This window comes from Aulostomus chinensis, chromosome 1, assembly GCF_037954235.1.
Source record: "Aulostomus chinensis isolate RoL2024-O1b breed Wild chromosome 1, RoL_Achi_v1.0, whole genome shotgun sequence".
In the NCBI taxonomy this organism is placed as follows: Eukaryota; Metazoa; Chordata; class Actinopteri; order Syngnathiformes; family Aulostomidae; genus Aulostomus; species Aulostomus chinensis.
In genome coordinates this window covers 60,733,987-60,752,516 of record NC_141320.1, presented here as the reverse complement: position 1 = coordinate 60,752,516, position 18,530 = coordinate 60,733,987, and the positions used below count along the sequence as shown (strand labels likewise).

Here is an 18,530-nt window from a genome sequence, read left to right as displayed (position 1 = left end):
TGACAGTTTTACTCATTTATTCAAATTCTCCGTAACCTGTTCCCTTCAGCACATTAAAAATGTTAGAACAAAGTCCATTTCTAGAATGTGCTGACTCCAAACGCTTGACTGACCCATACTCTTGTCTTCTAGGTGTTTATATATCACGAGGCTTTAGCCCAGAGTCTTCCTCGGATTCTGGTAATGAGACCAACTCCTCGGAGATGACCGAAATCTCGGAACTGGCTGCTACTCACAGGCTCAGCGAGAGCCACATGCGTCTTCTGGTCGCAACAAGAGAAGGATACCAACCTTTACTTGAGGAGAAAACAGAATTCCCCGTCTCGCCCAGTACAGCAGGAACGATACAGAAGAAGCCTCATAGTCCCACACAGCACCTTCAGCCTCCAGCAGTTCCTCCAAGACGGAGCCCGCATTTGGATACTGCCTCATTCGGGCCAGACGGCATTGGGATGAGGCCTCAGATGAACTTCTCCGCCACACTCCAGCGCCCGAGTTCCACCACACCAGGAGGCAAGCATCACAAAAAGTCTGCAGACTCCAGTGGGAAGTATAACACCTTCAGCACAAGAGAAGGCCGCCGATGTGAGAGTGGCGGCAACAGCCATCTTGAATTCAACCAGCGTACGTCGTTCTGTGACCGAGGGGACAGTCAAAGAAGACAGAATCCTTTCTTTGCAGAAACGACTCAAGCCGAGATGGTGAACAGCCTCCCCCGTGACCCCCACAGAATTCCTCGCCCCGCTTCCTCTAATTCTGACCGCCTGGTAGATGTGGTCACTTTGGAGTGCGGCGCTGATAACGGAGCAACAGCTGTTGAACAAGACGAGCATTTAGTTGTGGCCTCATTACTGTCCCCAACCAAAAAACCATCAGGGGGCTCCGATCAGGGCTCAGATATTCATAACGACCATCAGCCTATTTCGAGACAGCAGAGTGTTGCGCGGTTGTGTGAGTACCATCTTGCGAAAAGGATTTCAAATTTGCAAGGCGAAGCCCACAGTTCGCTACAGGGGTCGCTGTGCTCATCTCTGGATGCGGGTGGCAGCACAAACAGTAGTGCCTGTGCCACCCCCACTGACTCACCACTTGGTCCTGGTGCGATTGAACCCAAATACCCCCATCTCCAAAGGCACCCACTTTCTAGTTCCTCCTCTTCATTACTCAGGGTGCTAAATTATGATGAGTACAAACCTGGAATCTCTCACAGTATCCCTGGACAAAGCACTCAGGGGAAAGACCTTCACCCACACGCAGACCCGACCCTCCTACGTAAAATGCTGCCCAACATCCACCCTCCTGCAGCTGGGGTTGACCCTGGCCGTCCCACCCCAGCCACACCATCTAAGCATAAGGAGAGCACAGGTCCTGGAAGTAAGAGGCCCCACAACGATCTGCATGTGAAACAAAAAGCCTGTTTTAAGGGGCTGAATCAGAAAGAAGGCAGCGATGCTTACAGACAGTTGATTAACTATTTAACAGTCAGTCAGATGCATCAAGGAGGGAAGTTACACAGTGCAGGTATGGGAGGGGCAGTAAAAAAAGACACGCGGCGCTACATCACAAGTAACCCTCAACTTGTTGAAATGGTGAAGAATAGGGGGAGCGCGATGGCTCGCTGTCCATGTATGCCTTCCTCTCTATCATCCCCCTTTCTCAGCCCAAATTTAGTAAACCCAAATGCGGCCAACATGCAGCCGACAAATAAAAATCCCCGGTCATACCACTCAGCCACACTTCCTGCCAAACTCAAGAGAAGTCCTGAGACACACGCTCAGAGACCAAATGACTGTCTAGATTTGAGGCAAGCAACCGCTGAGAGGAGAAGCTCTTTTTCTGGCCTGGAGAGTGAGCTAGAGAGGAGTGGTATGGACCCAGAGCACTTCCTGTCACTGTATAAGAGAGATGGTTGTATGAGCACTGACGGGGGAGTCATTACAAGCGTAAATCGCGAGGGAGGGGGAACCACTAGCCGACCCCCACCTCGGTCCAGAAGCCAACCTAGTGGCAGCACAGAGGAGTGGTTTAAATCAGACCCGAGGGAGAAGCATGCAGTTCATCAGTCCTCTTATCCTGCCCCCAGCCTCAGCGGTCAACGGGCTGACCTCAACACCCTCTCACTAGGAAGGGGGGAGCGCCCGTCTGCTTTTATCAGGCAAGTATCTACTGGCACCAGAGCTTGCATCACCTCTCCAACACCCAACGTACAGTTGCCTCCACCTCCTCCACCGTCTCCCCCTGCTCCTTTGTCTTTACCAGTGCAAGCCAACACTAGCTCCGGCAACTCAGGATGCACGCAGGATTCCGTTCACACCATACAGTCCAGGCAGAATCACAACCACATTCACGCTGTTACCCCGACCATACCACAGACAGATTTCTTTGGCAATAACCTGCAAAGGGGCCGGGAACTAAAACGCAGTTCCAGTAATGTGACTGCCAGTTCTGGTAGTGTGGAAGTTCTTTTTGAAAAGGCTACCCGAAGCCGGAGCCAGCAGCCCTTGTCACCATCTGTGCCGCAGCAAGGTGAAACCAAAGTCCAGCGGAGGCCCACAAGGAAGCGGCTGTCCAAGAGCTACTCTCAAGGTTCTGTATCCTCCCACACAACGTGCTGGTCGACAGGTGGCAGGGTAGACAGTAGGAGGGCATCTGTGGCGTTTCCTTTGCAAAAAGACAAACACGTGAAGGGCTCTCAAAAACTGGATACCAGTCCGTGGAGATGCAATGGACCTTTTAGCTACTGCTTCTTTAAACGTAAGAGTGAAGGTGAAGAGGATGAGAGCGAGTGCGAGAGGCCCAGACGAAGCCGTGGTGGCAATGATATGGATAATGACTGTGCTGCTTTTGCCATTTTCCCTTGTGGCTTAGCAGTGGATGCAGCCGGGGAGCAGCTGTACGGAGAGGTCCTCAATAACATGAGCTTTAGTGACCGTCTGTCCCGAGTCAACGCACTCAAGGACCGCATGTACAGTTACCCCTCTGGTTTCACAGATGTGCGCCGTGATGCCAGTGAGCTCATCGCACTGGTGAGATCCAGCGTAGGTCGCTGTGATCGTGGAGCCCAGATGCCTATCCAGGATGTATCCCAGTACAAACAGCTCCTGTCTGTTGAGTCTAAAGAACTAGGACGGGCGTGCAGGAGGATGGCACAGGCACACAGTAGTCCAGAAGAGATGCTGCTAGCCGTAACTTGTAGCTTCCAGGTGCTGTGCTGTCTCTGCGAAGCGTGTATGTGTCTGGTGAAGGGGCTCGGTGCCTCGGCCTCACACCAACAGAGAGAAGTTGTGGCAAAGGTCGATGAGGTTGTGATGAACTACATCTGTTTACTCAAAGCGGCTGAGGCTGCCACCGTGGGAGCACCAGGGGAGCACAGCGTGAAAGCCCTGGTCCGCCACTCCAGTACCATGTCGGCCATTGCTAACGCACTCACCCGCTCCCTTAAAACGCTGCTTAGCAAGTAGAGGCTACTCCTATTGCTGACTAGTGTGGCCTATGCAGTCAGTAGAAGTCTGTCTTGAAGCATCTTGTTATTTTTGAGGCTGCTGGAAGAGTCATATATTTTTCATATAAGGTGCGGACAGTCTCTCTATCTCAATCAACAGTTACATTAACATGAAGTGACATGACACTGAAAAGATGCGTAAGATGCTGAAAAGCAGTCCTAACTGACTTCACTTGCTTTTTCTGAGAATATTGTAATGTATATTTGCAAAGCCATACTATCACAGACCTTTGTAATATGGTATATATATATACCGAATAGATAACCCCTTTACCTGTGCATTATTATTTTCAAATGTATATTATGTACATAAATACGATATAATTTATTTGCTGTAGCAGTTTGAATGAGCCAAGTATTCACTTTAATTTACTTTCAATCAGTTCATGAAGTGCAGTTTGACAACAGATGTTTATCATTGTGAAAAATCAAACGTAGAAATGTAGGATCTCGTGTCACTGTCAGCCCAGTAAAAAAAAAAGAAAAAAAGACTGTCATTTTATTCACCTGCTAAATATTAGGTTGTATTTCTGAATGAATATGTTAAAAACAAAAAAACAAACAAAAAAAAAACCAAACTTTTTTTTTAAACCCTGTTGCATTTACAATCCAGACATTTGTTTCAAATGTTGCAAGTACAGGGGCACTAAAATTGCACTGCATTTACCACTGCTTTATATTACACCACATTGATTATTTTAGATAAGAATGAATATAAAGTATATCATATAACCCCCCCTTAAAAAAAATTATATAGAATACTATTATAGTTCTGCATTATTCATAGTCTTGAAAACATCTGCATTTCTTGAGCAGATTGACCATTGCATTCATGATATTGAATTATTTTTATGTTTTTGTCTTTTATTATCTCTTTTGACAGAACTTATTTGGTTTATTATTTCACACGATGTAACAAAATGCAGTTATGTCTCTTGACAATTCATTGAACTCCCTTCTTTTTTTCAACAATTCACAATCCTATTAAAAGAATATTTTACAGATATGTTTTGTCTCTTTTCCTGTTTTTTGTTTTTTTTAAATTGAATCTTTCACCGGTTATATGAGTATGTCCGGGGTGTTATTTCGTTTTATAATAAAAGGTAATTCCTTAAAAAAAAAAAATTGATCTAATAATATTACCAGTCAGTTTACACTAAAGTGTTTCAGTCAGTGATGCTTTGTAAGAAGGTCAAAGGTCAATGACTCCTTTTGCATAGGAAGTAACTATCTCAAGTTTTAGTTCTGAATATAAAACATAAATATATGTTGGGAATCGATAAATTTGTTGTATAATGATTCAAAATCTTCTTTCTAAAGTGCATTCAGCTGAGTTTAGTTGAAAATACTCAATCAAGAATCTGAAGGGTCATTCTTTGTTTTTCTTTGGGGGGGGGGGGGGGGGGGGTACAACACCAACACCAGCGTAACACCCAGACCCGCCAGACAACCGAAAGACAAAGGAGATGATGTGGGACGCGCGCTGTCTCATTGTGAATAAGTTTGCCCCTAAATTGTGTAGAAGGCCTGACTTTCTTAAGAACAGACAACTAGAAAGTTGCACCTCGTGATTATTAATGACATGTCTGAACCAATGAAAGTATTAACTCGTAAGATTTACCGTAATAAAAGATGTTTTCGCTCATCCTACAAAGTGGACTTTATATCGTTTAAATAGACACTTGACCAGATTTCTCAAGCCTTTCAGTCGTAGCTGAGGGCACAGATGTCCCCTTTTCTGAGAGGTCAGACATATGCATACTGGGCGCCGGTTCCACACGTGCAAACATGTCAGCCAATCAGATCCGCGGATGCAGTAAACCACGCCTGCGCGGCAGCCTGTGTGTCGCGCGCCTCCTCAGCACAGTGCGGGCGAGGGAAGACAAAAGTTATCATTCTGGCCCCTTTCCCTCCCCTGGTCGCCTGGAGCGGATAGGTTAATTAGTTTATCAAGGTTTATTTAATAAAGTTTCGCTGCGTTGCGGACGTTAACCTGCTATGTAACGGCTTCGGTGGTTATAAAAAAGAGGCTTTTCACCGCCGTGTTCACCTGCCGAAGCGAGCCGCGAGCCAACCGTTGAAGTTGGGTTCCTCGAGGGGGTTTAAAGTTTGGCTGCTAGCAGGTAGTTACTTAGCTCATCACCCGCGGAGTTTAGCCACAATGGCAGCGGTTTGCCAGCCACGACGAGCCTTGGTGGAAATACCTGCTCCTCAGCCTAAAATCGCAGGTAACTTTGAAGTATTTTAACTCTCTTATAAAGCCCGTAGAACCGTAGTTTACCGACTTGGTTTGGAAGACCGGCGCCACTTTGATATCATGCTAATGTTGTCAGCCTAAAGACGCGGTTAGCTGATGAGACGGAGAATAACTCAGTAAACCGCGTTGTTAATTAAATGACACGTTTAGAAAATCGTGTCATTTCACCAGAACAACGTTTTAATGTCATTTTATCCCCCACAGCTCGAATGAGGAGGTCCTACTTAGAAATACTGAGTTCCCGCTTGGCTCCATCGCCCACCCCGAGGAGGAGACACCAAACTCCAAACACCAAGCGCGTGCAGTCTTGTAAGTACCAGACAGAAACTGTAGTTTATCTAATATTAATTACTAAATGTGTGTATGGTTTGAGAGGTGAATGGGGGTGGGGGGTTCTGAGAAGCAACCTTCTCCATATCCTTGAAGGTAATAGTTAGTTGTATATTTTAGTTAAATGGATATCTGTTTGTTTTTTAGGCTACATGGAATGTAGAGATGTAAAAATTTAAAACAAATCTTGGAAAGTGGCAGATGAATCATGGACTGATTTTAATATGAAGGTGTGGGACTTCTCTTCTTGTTTTCTAGTGGACTTGTCCATCGACAGCGTGTGGAGTGGGACCATAGAACAGTGTGACAAGATGGATGAGCCCCCCGCCCCCCTCTCCAAACAGCAGCTTGTTCAGCTCATCAGGTCCCTCATCTCAATCGAACAGGTATTTGCTGTGGACCCAAGTCACATGACGCGCGCTTAGGAAGAATAATGGCGCAGAGACATTTGAGTTACTCAAATTGAAATGATGATAGCTGCTATGCAGTTTGCTGATTAACTTGTTGCAATGCACCTACTGTTATCACAGAGCCAAGAGTCCCGGATCTTGACCTCTGACCTCAAGTGCCTCCAGGAAGACTTGCAGCTAAAGAAGGCTAATGTGTACAGGTCCATCCCGTATTCGCGCTTCGGCTCCAACAGGGACGCTCACTGCTACAGAAAGGCTTACCCTCACCTGGTAGCATTCAAAGTGAGTCATCAGAGAACTGCATGCCAATGCTACTCTTGTCTTAGTTTTATTTAGTAAGATTTTTTTGAGACATGGATATTAAAGTTCTCTCCTTATCCCTGCTCAGGTGTCTTGTCAGGAGTGGGGCCAGGTTCTCCTGAAAAACCAAGAGTGGGACGCCGTGCTGGAGCACACGCTGATGGCGTGGCGCTACACTAGCGAGCTGCCCCAGTGGGACACGGCGAGCCACAATGGCGTGAGAGAGCAGTGTTACAGCATCCTGGCAGCGCACAGCCTCACTGCCCTCCAGCACTGCTGCCCCCAGCCCAAGAGAGGACGCGAGCTGCTGAGAAGGTAACGCACCATGGGTTTGTTGAGTCGTCTGCTTCACTCACTGGACAACACAAACTCAAAGTGCAGGTCATTGAATCCTCCCTTCATCAGGGTCACAAGTGCTGAAGGAGCTAGTGTAGGGCTTCCTAGTATCCTCAGACCTGTCTAGGTGTACTTCTACTCTGTCAGTCCGTGGTACAATCTTGCTTGATTCCCACTGAATAAACCAAATACTTTGTGGTGTGCACACACATGATTTTTTTTCTACATTTTGAAGTGTGTGTGTGTGTGTGTGGCTCGAGTCTTCTTTGTGGCTATCCACACCCTTGTGAACATATTGATGACTCAATAAAGTTGTTCGGCCTCAGTTACAGAAGTGAAACATAAACATAACTCGGTCGGCCAGAGAAATCTTGGAACGTGTTCACTCCTGAACCCGTGACGCAGGCTTTACCTCGTCCTTTGCTCACGTTAGCAGCCGGTCGCCGACTTACATACCCAGCTCAAGCAATGCATCGCCCTGACTTGCTCCCTGCTGAATGTAAGTTGATTTTCATCTTTGAGAATTGGGCACTGGGTTTTAGAGGAGCACAGCTGGGTGAGCTCTCTTGATCTTTCTGCACTCGCTAGAAAAACTAACACCTGCTAACATGGCTTTTGCCTGCAGCAGGACCAGGTTTGATTGGCCACTCGTGACACCCACCAGCCGTAAATGCGGGACTCTCTCCTAATCTCAGTACCAGTCGACTCTTCTACGAGTAACACTCGTAGTGCAGTATTACAGTTAGTATTGCTACTAGTTCCCTGCCAGCCACCCAGGTGTCAGCTCTCACTGGGATGTATGAAAACTATTTGCATCTTTTTAGTTGTCAGCTGTATCTAAGCTGAAGTAACTGCTACAGCAAGCTGTCCAGTGCTAACTAGCTAGTGCCTCCATGAGCTGTAATGTCTTTGATGCAGTCTTTCTTGTCAGATTGGGGATGAAAGTTGTGTCATTGTTTGCTGCTTTGATGAACCCTCTCATCACTCCCCCCTCTCTGTTCCTGTCTGCAGGTTGAAGACTGCTCAGTTGCACAGCGGGTCGATAGTTCCCTGTATTCAGGAGCTGCAGAGGATTATGGGATGCGATCGTGATTCCGTGGACACAAAATAACCTGCACAAGCTGGTCGGGGGGGACTGCTTCTTCCAAGAAGTCAAGTGGTGACACATGGATGAATTAACTGCCAGATTGTGTAGAAAATGCAGTAAAAGTTGTTGATTTCATTGCAGTACTACATCCTCTGGCAGTAGTTGACACAGGGAGTGTGAGCCAGCCTGTTACAAAGAATAGAGTGGTGCTTGAAATGATATTAGATGGAATGTCTATTTTTAGATCTTTGTATATAGTGACCTCTGCATTCACCATACAGGTATCAGGTATTTTTATGGGTGTGTATATACAGGATGTCACGGTTACTGTGAACAATACTTGAAACTGGCTGTAGTTCCTATATGCATGACTTGTTGAGTCTGTCACTGATTGCACTGGTGCTGTTCATCCTGAAAACTTGAAAATACTTTCTGATTTAAAAAAACAAAACCTAATTTAAATAAACTTGAATGGAGTGTGACTGCAAATGACTTTGGCTCGATGCAATTTTTGACTGCAAAAAACCCCATTTTGTTTATCTGTTAAAAATGCGAAATCGTAGTTTTCATGTGTGCCATTGATTGAGCAGCCGGTGGACGCTGATTAGCAGGCTTGGCTACCAGTTTACAAAGAGGCTGATGCAGTAGATAACTGGATGAATGGATCAATGCGCTCCCGCAGTGTCAACTCTGCCTTCTGTAGTACCTCTTTACACCACTAGGTGGAGCCCACAGCGCATCCTCATCACCCCCGTTATTTCCAGCGTGACTGCAACTGAGTCAGGCATGTGATTTCAATCAAGAGCATAAATAGGATGAGAAATGGATCATTTTTAAAATAGTATTTGTCAAAAAATAATGACTTGGATACTGGTAGCAGTGTAGTGTTATTTTGAGAAAACATTTTTTTTTTTAGGACATACCTGCACATTAATAGTCTAAATTATGTATTTCCTGTGCTACTATTTAATTCATATTCTTCATTCCTCTTCCTTGTAGTGTTGAACACCTTTTTACAATAAGGAATGATCCAGTATTCTCTCAGCATGTTATTGGACACAGTGGAACGTATTAATTACAGCTCAACATGTAAAAATGGCCCACTCACATTGATACGCTGCATTCATTTATTGTACATTAGTGCATTTCAGATCAGTACGCTTGTAGAGATCCAGAGCCCACATCCTCCTTTATTCCCTTGCCTTTTTTTCTCCCTTTTTTGTCTTCAGGATAATACCATAGAAAGCTTTAAACCACATCAATAAATCCATTTTCATAGCTCGCTCTCATAGCAATAATAAGGCGACATGGCGCGCTGATAATGTCAGAATCACCTCACATTGCTCTGTCTGTCAAAGGACTTCATGCTAGTGCGCGCACACCAATCGGACAAGCCTCCTCCCACGCTTCAAGGTGGGATCCGGGGGAAATGGGGGCGTTAGCAGATGTGTTTTTAAAAGTAGTTGCAGTGTTTTTTTTATGGAGGACTTGATCTCAAGAGAAGACAAAAGGATGCTGTGAAGAGGTCCGGCACACGCCGAAGTTAAAATGCTGATATTAGGGCGTGATTCAGCCTGTCTCGTTTTGAAGAAATCTGCGTTTTTGTCCTTTTGCTTTGTCGCTTCCGCATTCAAACATAGCAAAGACGGTGAATTCTACTCACATCTGGTGAAGGATTGAGAATAACTGGTGACGGGGACAGGAAGGTGTACAGACACGTGAGAGTCACCTATGTGAATACTAAAAATGTTACTTAAGAGTTCCGACTGACTTCTTTACACAACCCAAGCAAAGGTGCTGTTCATTTTCTTCTTAAACATACAAAACAAAGACCGGTTCCATGCCAGGTTCTACTGGGGATGTGGCATTCAGAGGTACAAAAAAACTACACTCACCATGTGTTTCTGTAGTCCTTCGCACTGCTGTTTTGAAAGTTTTATCACCAGAGAGTCAAACTATTCAAATGGTTAAGCTTGTACTCGTTCTTTTTCATCGGGGTGCTGCAAAATCTGAACGATTTACTTTGATTTTCAACGAACTTAAACAGTTTGAAACTCCGGTGTTGACCGGATTAACACGAACCCGTCATCTTTGCTCGAACCTGGAATGTTCACATAACAAGGTCACAGCTCCATAACAAGAAGAATTTGTCTTTCCAGCTTCGGTTTTGATCCTAAAAAGTAGTGGTGACTTTTCTTTTAAAGAGTTTAAGCCCTTTCATGTGCCTCTTTGAACAAAAAGTCAGTGCATTTTTCTTATTTTTTTTCTAATTAAAGATGATAATCTCTCTCCTCCGTTTTCAGACATCGACTTGAGCCGACGCTGTCGCCAACCTGAACAGCAGCAAAAGTAAGTCCCAGTGTTTTCTAGAAGAGTCTTGAAGTAATGAAAAACTGCAGGCGAACTCCACAGATGGGTTGTGTTCCGGGAAAATAGCCTTTAGTTGAGTTTTACGTTCTGGTAGCAGTTTATAAATTAGATTTGTATTCATCTAAAGTCGTCTGGGCTTATTTGCATGCGGTCCAGTGGCTGAGTGTGTTTCAGGACCAACCAGGACTCCCAGGTCCTCAGGATTACATGACTTTGATTTTTTGTACGAGCGCATTCGTAACATTTGTCACTTTTGCTTAACGGAGCTGAAAGATAGAAAAATGTCTGAAGCCTGAATCTCAGATCTAAACGTCCTCAAGGACACTGAAGGACAAGACGCCCTTCACAGTCTGACATGCTTGAAGTTCTTCTCCGTTCAAAATAGCTGTGGGCTACTTACTGTATTCCCCCAGCGATCTCTCAGATATTCCACACACAAGTCTTAGTATTCCGGGCTTCAACATCTCTCTCCACGTGCGACCTAGTAGCTCCCTACTGATTGTCAATATTACATCTAAACACGCCCTCCGGATGCCTTTTAGGGTCTGATTCGGTGAATATTCATCGCCGTCCCAGAGCTTTAAAATTCAGCGGAGATGGTTTTTGAAGAGCAATGAAGAAGCAAATGGCTGAAACAATTTGCTTAAAACAGTGTGTAAGTGTCTGACTCCTGATCCTACAAGCATTCATTAGCATGTCCTTGGTCTCGATTAGTCAGAAGGCTCAGCAGATTTATGGGCATTCTGACATTTTGGCACTTTAGTTAGTGTGATGTCAACACGCTTTGCTTCAAATGAGTGTGTAGTTCGTGTACTTTGGGTATAAAGCTGTAGTTGAGAGCCAGCATTTTGAATTTAATAGATATCTCCACCAGATACTTAACATTAAAACTTGAAGATTTCCTCTTTGGAGAACATCCTTCCATGGAATATTTAAACTCTATTTCTTATGTCATATTTTCTCATAGTTTGGTGTCAAAAAGTTTTTAGCACAGATAAAGTACTCCATTTATTTTCTTGAAAGCGTATATTTCCAGCGAGTGAGTCCGCTATTTTAGGCTGAGAGCAGTTACAGGTGAGTGAAGCAATTTGTTGGATGGCAAAAGGTCAAGAGAAATGAGTGAGCTCCATCACATCCTGAAAACGAGTGGAGTGTGAACTGGAATACACTCGGATAGTGCCGGACGTGGGCTGGAGGCTTTGTGTTTTGGGGTTTGTTTGTTTTTTTGTCACAAACGGCTTGAGGCCATTTTTTTTCAAATATGGCACAAACACCCCCTAGGACTCGAGGATGAACCGTAAAGATCTCGGCGGTCAAAGGTCACCTCATATAAACGCGATATCTCAGCAACGCCGTTCGAATTTGTCACAAAAGTCCACTGGGACCCAAGGATCTGTGGAGAAGGAAAAGTTATGTCTAGAAAAATCCTACTCAAACCTCCGGTGTCTTTCCTAATTGCAGTAGGATTTAGCTGATTTAAAGAATGGCTTTATTACTGCAAAAAATATAGCGGCCATATTTATCCTCTACCTCGTAAAAGTGAAGGTTCCGTGGTGGCTGCCGGGGGACTAGAGACACATCTTTGACACTCGGCATATTTGAAGACCTTTAACTGGTAACAAGGAGTGAGCATCTTCGGGAGGATGTGTTTCTGAGGGAGTAAGCCGGCACGCCACAGCACTGTCAGAGCTGATCACGTCACGCCGTCATAGACCGCTCGAAAATGTTTGGCTCTCGGATGTGCGGCCTCTCAACTGCAAATATTTAAAATGCAGGTTGATTCAGCGTGCCCCTCGGGTCAGCCGAAGCAGGTGCTCATGAATAAAGACGATGTTAAATATGCGTGAAGTTATTAATTACAAGCCTGATATTTTCTACGAGGTGCTGTTGTATCCGAGCTGTACCCACCAGGCACGGCTGTCGGTACATTTCTTCCTTTCATGCTTATTTTGCCGTCTTTCTTCCTCCCTCAATGCTTCCTTCGCATGGTGGCCTTGAGGGCTCAGGTTCACACTGATCACAGCCCGAAATGCAAAGCTTTTATTTCCATCCAACGCTGGTCAGCAGGAGTGTTTGATGGCTTCCAAAGGCGTGCGTGTTTCTACCTGACGGTCTGCAGGGCCGGGCAGTGCATTCGGTTTTGTATAATTTGAGCTTTAAGGGATTGTAAAAACAAAGACATTCAAGAAAAAAACAACAACCATTGGTTTGTGGGCGATGACAGTGTGTTTGGTTCTAAAGGACAAAGGCAGACACATTTTGGAAACCCACAAGGGTCTGACTGGGACCAAGATTTAACAAGAAAAGCTGCCAGAGCCAAAGTCATCTCCTGTCCTGACAATTATCCTTCATGCACCTGAAGCTGGCATCCGCCTGTTGAGGTCCAGGGTACGAAGGTTTGGTCAGGCTTGGTGGTCCAGAGTCACAACCTCAGGGTTCTTCTTGGGCTTTAGGGTTGAAAACCTGGCTCTCATGGACGTCAGGGACTTCATGAAGGGAGATGTTCGGTATAGCAATGTTCCCAGTGTACCTACTGTATCTCCATAAACAAGTTCTCCATATAAATGCAGAACCTGAGAGGAAATGTCAGGACAGAGAAGCTTCTGGTTTCTGTTTGAGCGCCTCAATTGAGCAAACGGCCTGCGTGGGGCGCAAAAGAGACGAAGAGCAGCAGAAAGGCCAGGTCAGAAAAACGGCTGTCGTCTGATGATTTCAGTTTGGATCAGCTTTTGTTTGGATTTAAATGCATACTATCCATACGCAGATATCAGCCCTGGAGTCCGACTGAGATGTTGTCTGGACCTACAACACCGACATAAAGTAATGTCAACGTGTTGAGTTCTACAGACTGTTAACCATGAGCAGAGGACGGAAGGAGGAAGCGGTGCAGCGGATATCCGCTGCCTACGCCAGAATCCTGGAATACAGGCCCTTGTTCCTAGGTGCTGAGTCATCAGCCACAGACTATTCTGAGCTGGTGCAATGACGTCCCACTGTTGGACTGTGGATGTTTTCATTTTGCTGTGTTGTTAGAGAGCATGAATGTCTTAACTGAGGTCCTCTTGTTGTGATGCCAGGAACTGATAGAAAGCTTAGTTTTTACTGGATATTTCTAACTGCTTCCCTTTCCTTTTGTATCCGCCACTCATTTCGTTTACGCACAGAAGTTTCATGGAAGTTGTACGTCACAAATTGTACAGTGCACTTCAGATGCGGTGGTTTTGCTGTAATATTTGTCAAAGAGCCAGCGTGTTCTTGAAAATGTCATTAAAAAAAAAAGAGACAAATACTAATAGTTGGCAATAATAGTTGTTATTGTGAAAATTCGACACGGCGTTCGCATGTCCGGTTGGCGGCGGCGTGATGCTTTGTGGTCTGGTAAGAATGCGAGGCTTGCTCCTGTGGAGGATAAATGATTCAGACAGTTGCGAGTCTGTCTGAGAGTCAAACTAATGCGATGTAATAAAAAATCCTTAATGTACTTTAAGAGTACAGGATGATAATATCGTGTTGTATTTTTGCTGGCTCCTTTGGTTATTTATCACTCAACATCTGACAGAGTAAAAAGGAGGGAGGATTAAAAGTCAGCGGTGGCTAGACAGTGTCTGTCAACCCTTGCAAGTACATGATGGGAACGCAGCATGTCCTGATTATGTCCTCGGCGTCGGTGACATCAGCCTTCTCTGCCGTCTCTGTCCTCATTAGCCATTCTGAATGAGAAGGCCATATATTAATAAAGACCGCTCAGAACTTCCTGTCTTGTATCTGCAGTTGGCTAAAGGTTTTTTTTTTCCTATATTTTTGCCAATTTTATTCATAAGTCAAATATTTGAGAACACAGAAAAAAAGCCCTTCTATCTGAAACGCAGTGTATTATTAGCCAGAACATCACGCTCTAATAGTGGCAGGTGAGTGCAGTGTGTTCGTGTGAGTGAAGCTAACCGAGATGGACGCTATAATGATGGGTGGCGGGGGTCTTAAAATGACAGAGGAGAGCCACTGACCAACCCTGAGGGGCCTCATCCCAGGGTCATGTGTCATTAGCGCAGTCTGATATGGTGGCCGACTCTGGCACAGCCGAGCGGCGGGGACAGCAGTGCTGTTTTCATGGCTGAGTGGAAAGCGCTCGCGGCTAGTGCCTGTCCTCACTTCGCCTCTTTCCAAGGCAATAAGCTCCAGCCAGCCAGCATCAGGCAGGCAGGAGATTCCTCCCACTGCCTTGGCTGCACAGCCTGATGCATGACGAGAATACACACACACACACACACACACACACACACACACACACACACACACACACCTTATTTGGAAAAAAATTTATGGTGTTTGAGAATGGAAAGACAGCAAACTGCTCAGTGTTAATTCAATTCTGAGCATAAAAATCTGCAGTGTTTGCCCTCGCGTACTTCAATTAGAGTCCAATTAACACATTTAAACAAGTTTGCACAGCCAGCTCAAAGCTGTATCGACTGTGAATGGACAAAGAGCTTTCCAGTCAATTATTGTCCAGTACAGCGATACCAAGACAAATAAGTTTACAGCAGAGCCCAGACTGCAGGAGTGACATCATGGGTTGGCCATCCTCCTCCGCGATGCACGCTGAGATCACGAGTCACACCGGTGGGCGTCAAAGATCTTGAGTGAAAGCTAAATTGCTGCCACAGAACCTGAGCACCAGAAGTGCTGATGGTGCTGAAAGTAGAACACAGGCACGCACAGACAAACACACACACCAAAAAAATAAGTAGAGAGCTGTCAAGCTCAGAAATTACACCCCAATCTGGGTGAAAAGATGATTACGGGCAATTATGCAGCAGAAAAGACCCTCTAAGAGGAGACCTATGCATTTCAAAGGTTAGCTTGGGCGGCCACCGTCTGGATCCACTCTGTTCATGACTAATGTGCAAGCTTATGAATACAAATGCTTCTATATGGAACCTTTATTACATAGCATTAAGAGCTAACTGACTGTCTTGCGGGTGCTGACTGAATGCTTACGGGTATATTCTGTATTTCACAATAAAAGGTCATGAAGGCACCATCAGCCTCCCTCGGCTCACCAGTAATAGATCTGCTTTGACATCACCAGTGGTGGAGGACAGGTACACTGCCTCAACAAAAGTACTTCAGCATGTATCCAACTGCAGATTTAAATCCAGACCCACACCGTGAACACATGTTCGGTCGATGAGTGATGGCTACATTGGGGGAAAATAACATTTGAATTGGTCCGATGGCATCGATAGATGTGAGAAATTAAGAAGTAATGACACATTATTTAAATTTACGGAACTTCCCATATCAGGACGAACCAAACGTCCTCAGTGCATCTTGTTGGCTCATGGTTTTTCATGTTTTTATTAAGATTCATAATGTCTTCAAGGTGCCTGACCTATGCTTTGGTGTCTGAGTGCGGTCATGAGAAATTAGCACAACTCAATATATTTCCACGTATGATTTTACGTGGACACGGGAATGTTTGGTTTTTTTGCAGCGGCTTTTCTTCAAATTTCCAATTTCCTTTTCGATGTACATGATGGTTAGACGTACAAATGTGAGAACCAGCGATGGTTTCGATTTGGTAAGAGAATATTTTAGCTCAATTTGGTTCATTTTATGTATTGACAACAAACACAAGGCGATGATGATGTGTCACATGGGATCATAGAAACCGCGCCGCACAACTGACATCACCTCTAGAAAATGGTGGCTCGCGCCAACAAATCAAACTTTCTGGAGTAAAATAACAGAATTTTGCATTGAAATTGTAAGCGAGTTTTGAAAATAATAGAGGCCCCTTATATTCTGCAGCGTTTGGCTGATTTTGCATTAATTTACACGACTGGAGAATCACAACTCTGCCGGATCAACTAATGACACAATTTCCAAGGTCCCCAAGAGAATTTTCTGCAGTATATATAATCCGTAAATACAAATTTATATCACTGGGCTCTAATGTCCGTTCCATTTATATAAGTTAGAGGGAAAGAGATAGAAGGAACACTGTAGTAGAGCCACACTTCAGCAGCACCACAACACCTCTCACTAACAGATCCAATAAAACATTCGGAACCTTTAATCCTGTTAAAGGGATGATTTATAGCAGGAGTCTCCTGTACTGCACCAGTTGTAGGTTTATCTAATTAACTGACAATTTAGTGTGTGTGCCAGCATAAAAAACAACAACCAAAATAAAAAATAAGAAACCCCAAAAACAACTTCAAATACACCAGAATCTCTTAAAGGGCCGTTGCATCTTCATATATTTTAATGGCTAACTGTGATGGAGGCACATCTGGCACACTCCCGGATAAAATGGCATTTAATTAAGGTTAAATGCTCAATATAATTAGATCTGTGAGACATCTTTATTGTTCTTGATTCTTTTCTAATTCTAAGCAGATAAAAATGTTAGAATGTGTTCAGAAAATCTTCTGTCAGGGACTTTGGAATATTTTGGAATATTAAACACATCTGTCCCGCTTTTCCACAGCTTTGTCAGCTCCCCTCCCCCCCCTTACTTTATTTAACTTTTAACAACCAACTTTTTAGAATTTGTGTCAACTTCAAAGATGCCGCACAAACTCGACTTTTATCACATGAAGGAGCACACACATCTAGTGTTTTTCCTACTCCCAGCGGCACCTTTCATGTTTTCAATCGGATTGTGTGTTTTCAGCCCTCCCTACACGCCACTCTTCCTTCCCAGACAGGAAGTCATTACAGGAGCTCTCACCCCATCACAGATGGCCATTTAACACATCACTGGCAACTGCAAATGAGCCAGGAGTAGCAGCCGCTTGACTAGACCCGACCGACTTTGCACAAATGTTTGTTTCTCACTCACCTGCTGTGCTGGGATGGGATGTGCACTTCAACCTTGACTTGATTTGACTTTTTTTTTTGTTTTTATCTCATTTTATATTTTTTTATTTTGATATGTTTTGTCCCGGTGAGTACGCCGCATGCAGGACTTTGCTGAAAATACCTGATTTTTTTGTTGTGGAATCTGCTGTAGCCAAAATGAGAACTTTCTCTTTTGTTTATTTCATTTTTTTTTTTGTCAACGGGGATGAGAGGAAAGAGCTGATGCATGGCAGGTATTTCTGTTAAATCTTCTTTTGCTGCCCCATCAAAATTCGTAATAGCCATATTTGCTCTGTCAAACCGCCTTAGCCTTTCGGTGCGTTTGGAGCTCCACTGGTGATAAAACAGATAAAGTCGACCTGACAAGTTAAAAATGAGAAAGCAATTGTGGCTGACACCCTGGAGACAGCCCTCCTCTCTCTCTCTCGCTCTCTGTTCTGTTTGCTCTTGTTCTCTGAAAATGCCTCGCTTGTTATTTACTCTCTCCACTGAGTAAAATATTAACGAAGATAGCACCTGAGAATGTTTGCAAGTGCTGAGCGATACGACCGTAGCTGAGCTATTAAGAGATAGAGGGATGTAAACACAGAGCCTATTCATTAGTCCCTTCCTATCATTCCATCACTTTGCTTTTGATACTTCCTCTGTCTGATACATGTGTTAAGGTAAGCAAAGGATGTGTTTGTGCCTGCATATAAAGTTTGTGAGCAAGAGAGAATAAGGCTGAGCACCTTGAGTGTGAAAAATTCACATGAGAGAGGGGAAAGAGGGAGTTGATAGAGCAGCGCTGGCAAGGCCGGGTGTCTAAATCACGGCTTGGAATGGACCCTCGGTGTGGCGATTGGCTGTCACAGCCACAGATGGAGGATGGTGCCCACAGGAAAAGGATAAACTGTCTGATAAGCACACGGTGAGGTACAGGGCTTCTGCTGGCAGACAGGCTCTTGAGAGAGGGGTGGGGTGGGGGGCAAGGGGATGGGAATAGAAAGGGAAAACGAGTCAAGAGGGAACAGGCAACAGATGAATCTCCATCTGTGTTCAGAGGCGAGTAGGGATAGCCGACGACCACTG

General features: G+C 44.7%; 3 protein-coding genes across 9 annotated transcripts in view; all 3 read left to right on the top strand.

Annotated features, from left to right (window-relative positions):
• Positions 1–4,523, top strand: part of LOC147272614 (FERM and PDZ domain-containing protein 4-like) — a 55,853-nt gene extending 51,330 nt beyond the window's left edge. For all 6 annotated transcript variants that reach the window (XM_086198327.1, XM_086198301.1, XM_086198319.1 and 3 more), the window contains exon 16: positions 133–4,523. In XM_086198327.1, the coding sequence (XP_086054453.1) occupies positions 133–3,461 (3,329 nt within the window). In that variant the 3' untranslated portion in view covers positions 3,462–4,523. The remainder of the gene's footprint in view (positions 1–132) is intronic.
• An 808-nt stretch (positions 4,524–5,331) lies between these two features.
• Positions 5,332–8,707, top strand: LOC147272613 (uncharacterized). Its single transcript, XM_086198230.1, has 6 exons — positions 5,332–5,730; positions 5,964–6,068; positions 6,348–6,475; positions 6,620–6,781; positions 6,888–7,114; positions 8,147–8,707. Exons 1-6 carry the CDS (start codon positions 5,664–5,666, stop codon positions 8,244–8,246), a joined length of 789 nt encoding a protein of 262 aa, XP_086054356.1. The 5' UTR covers positions 5,332–5,663; the 3' UTR covers positions 8,247–8,707.
• Positions 7,028–18,530, top strand: part of LOC147272611 (interleukin-1 receptor accessory protein-like 1) — a 274,460-nt gene continuing 262,957 nt past the window's right edge. The window contains exons 1-2 of one of the 2 annotated variants that reach the window (XM_086197940.1): positions 7,028–7,114; positions 10,526–10,571. The gene's annotated coding sequence lies outside the window, so the exon portion shown is untranslated. Of the gene's footprint in view, positions 7,115–9,596; positions 10,097–10,525; positions 10,572–18,530 lie in introns of those variants that run through there. The other variant, XM_086198022.1, reaches the window with a different exon arrangement.

Coding starts and splice junctions, on each gene's coding strand:
- LOC147272613 (XM_086198230.1), top strand. CDS start 5,664: ATGGCAGCGGTTTGCCAGCCACGACGAGCCTTGGTGGAAATACCTGCT. Junction 6,476..6,619: donor CCCTCATCTCAATCGAACAG/GTATTTGCTGTG, acceptor CTGTTATCACAG/AGCCAAGAGTCCCGGATCTT. Junction 6,782..6,887: donor CTCACCTGGTAGCATTCAAA/GTGAGTCATCAG, acceptor ATCCCTGCTCAG/GTGTCTTGTCAGGAGTGGGG.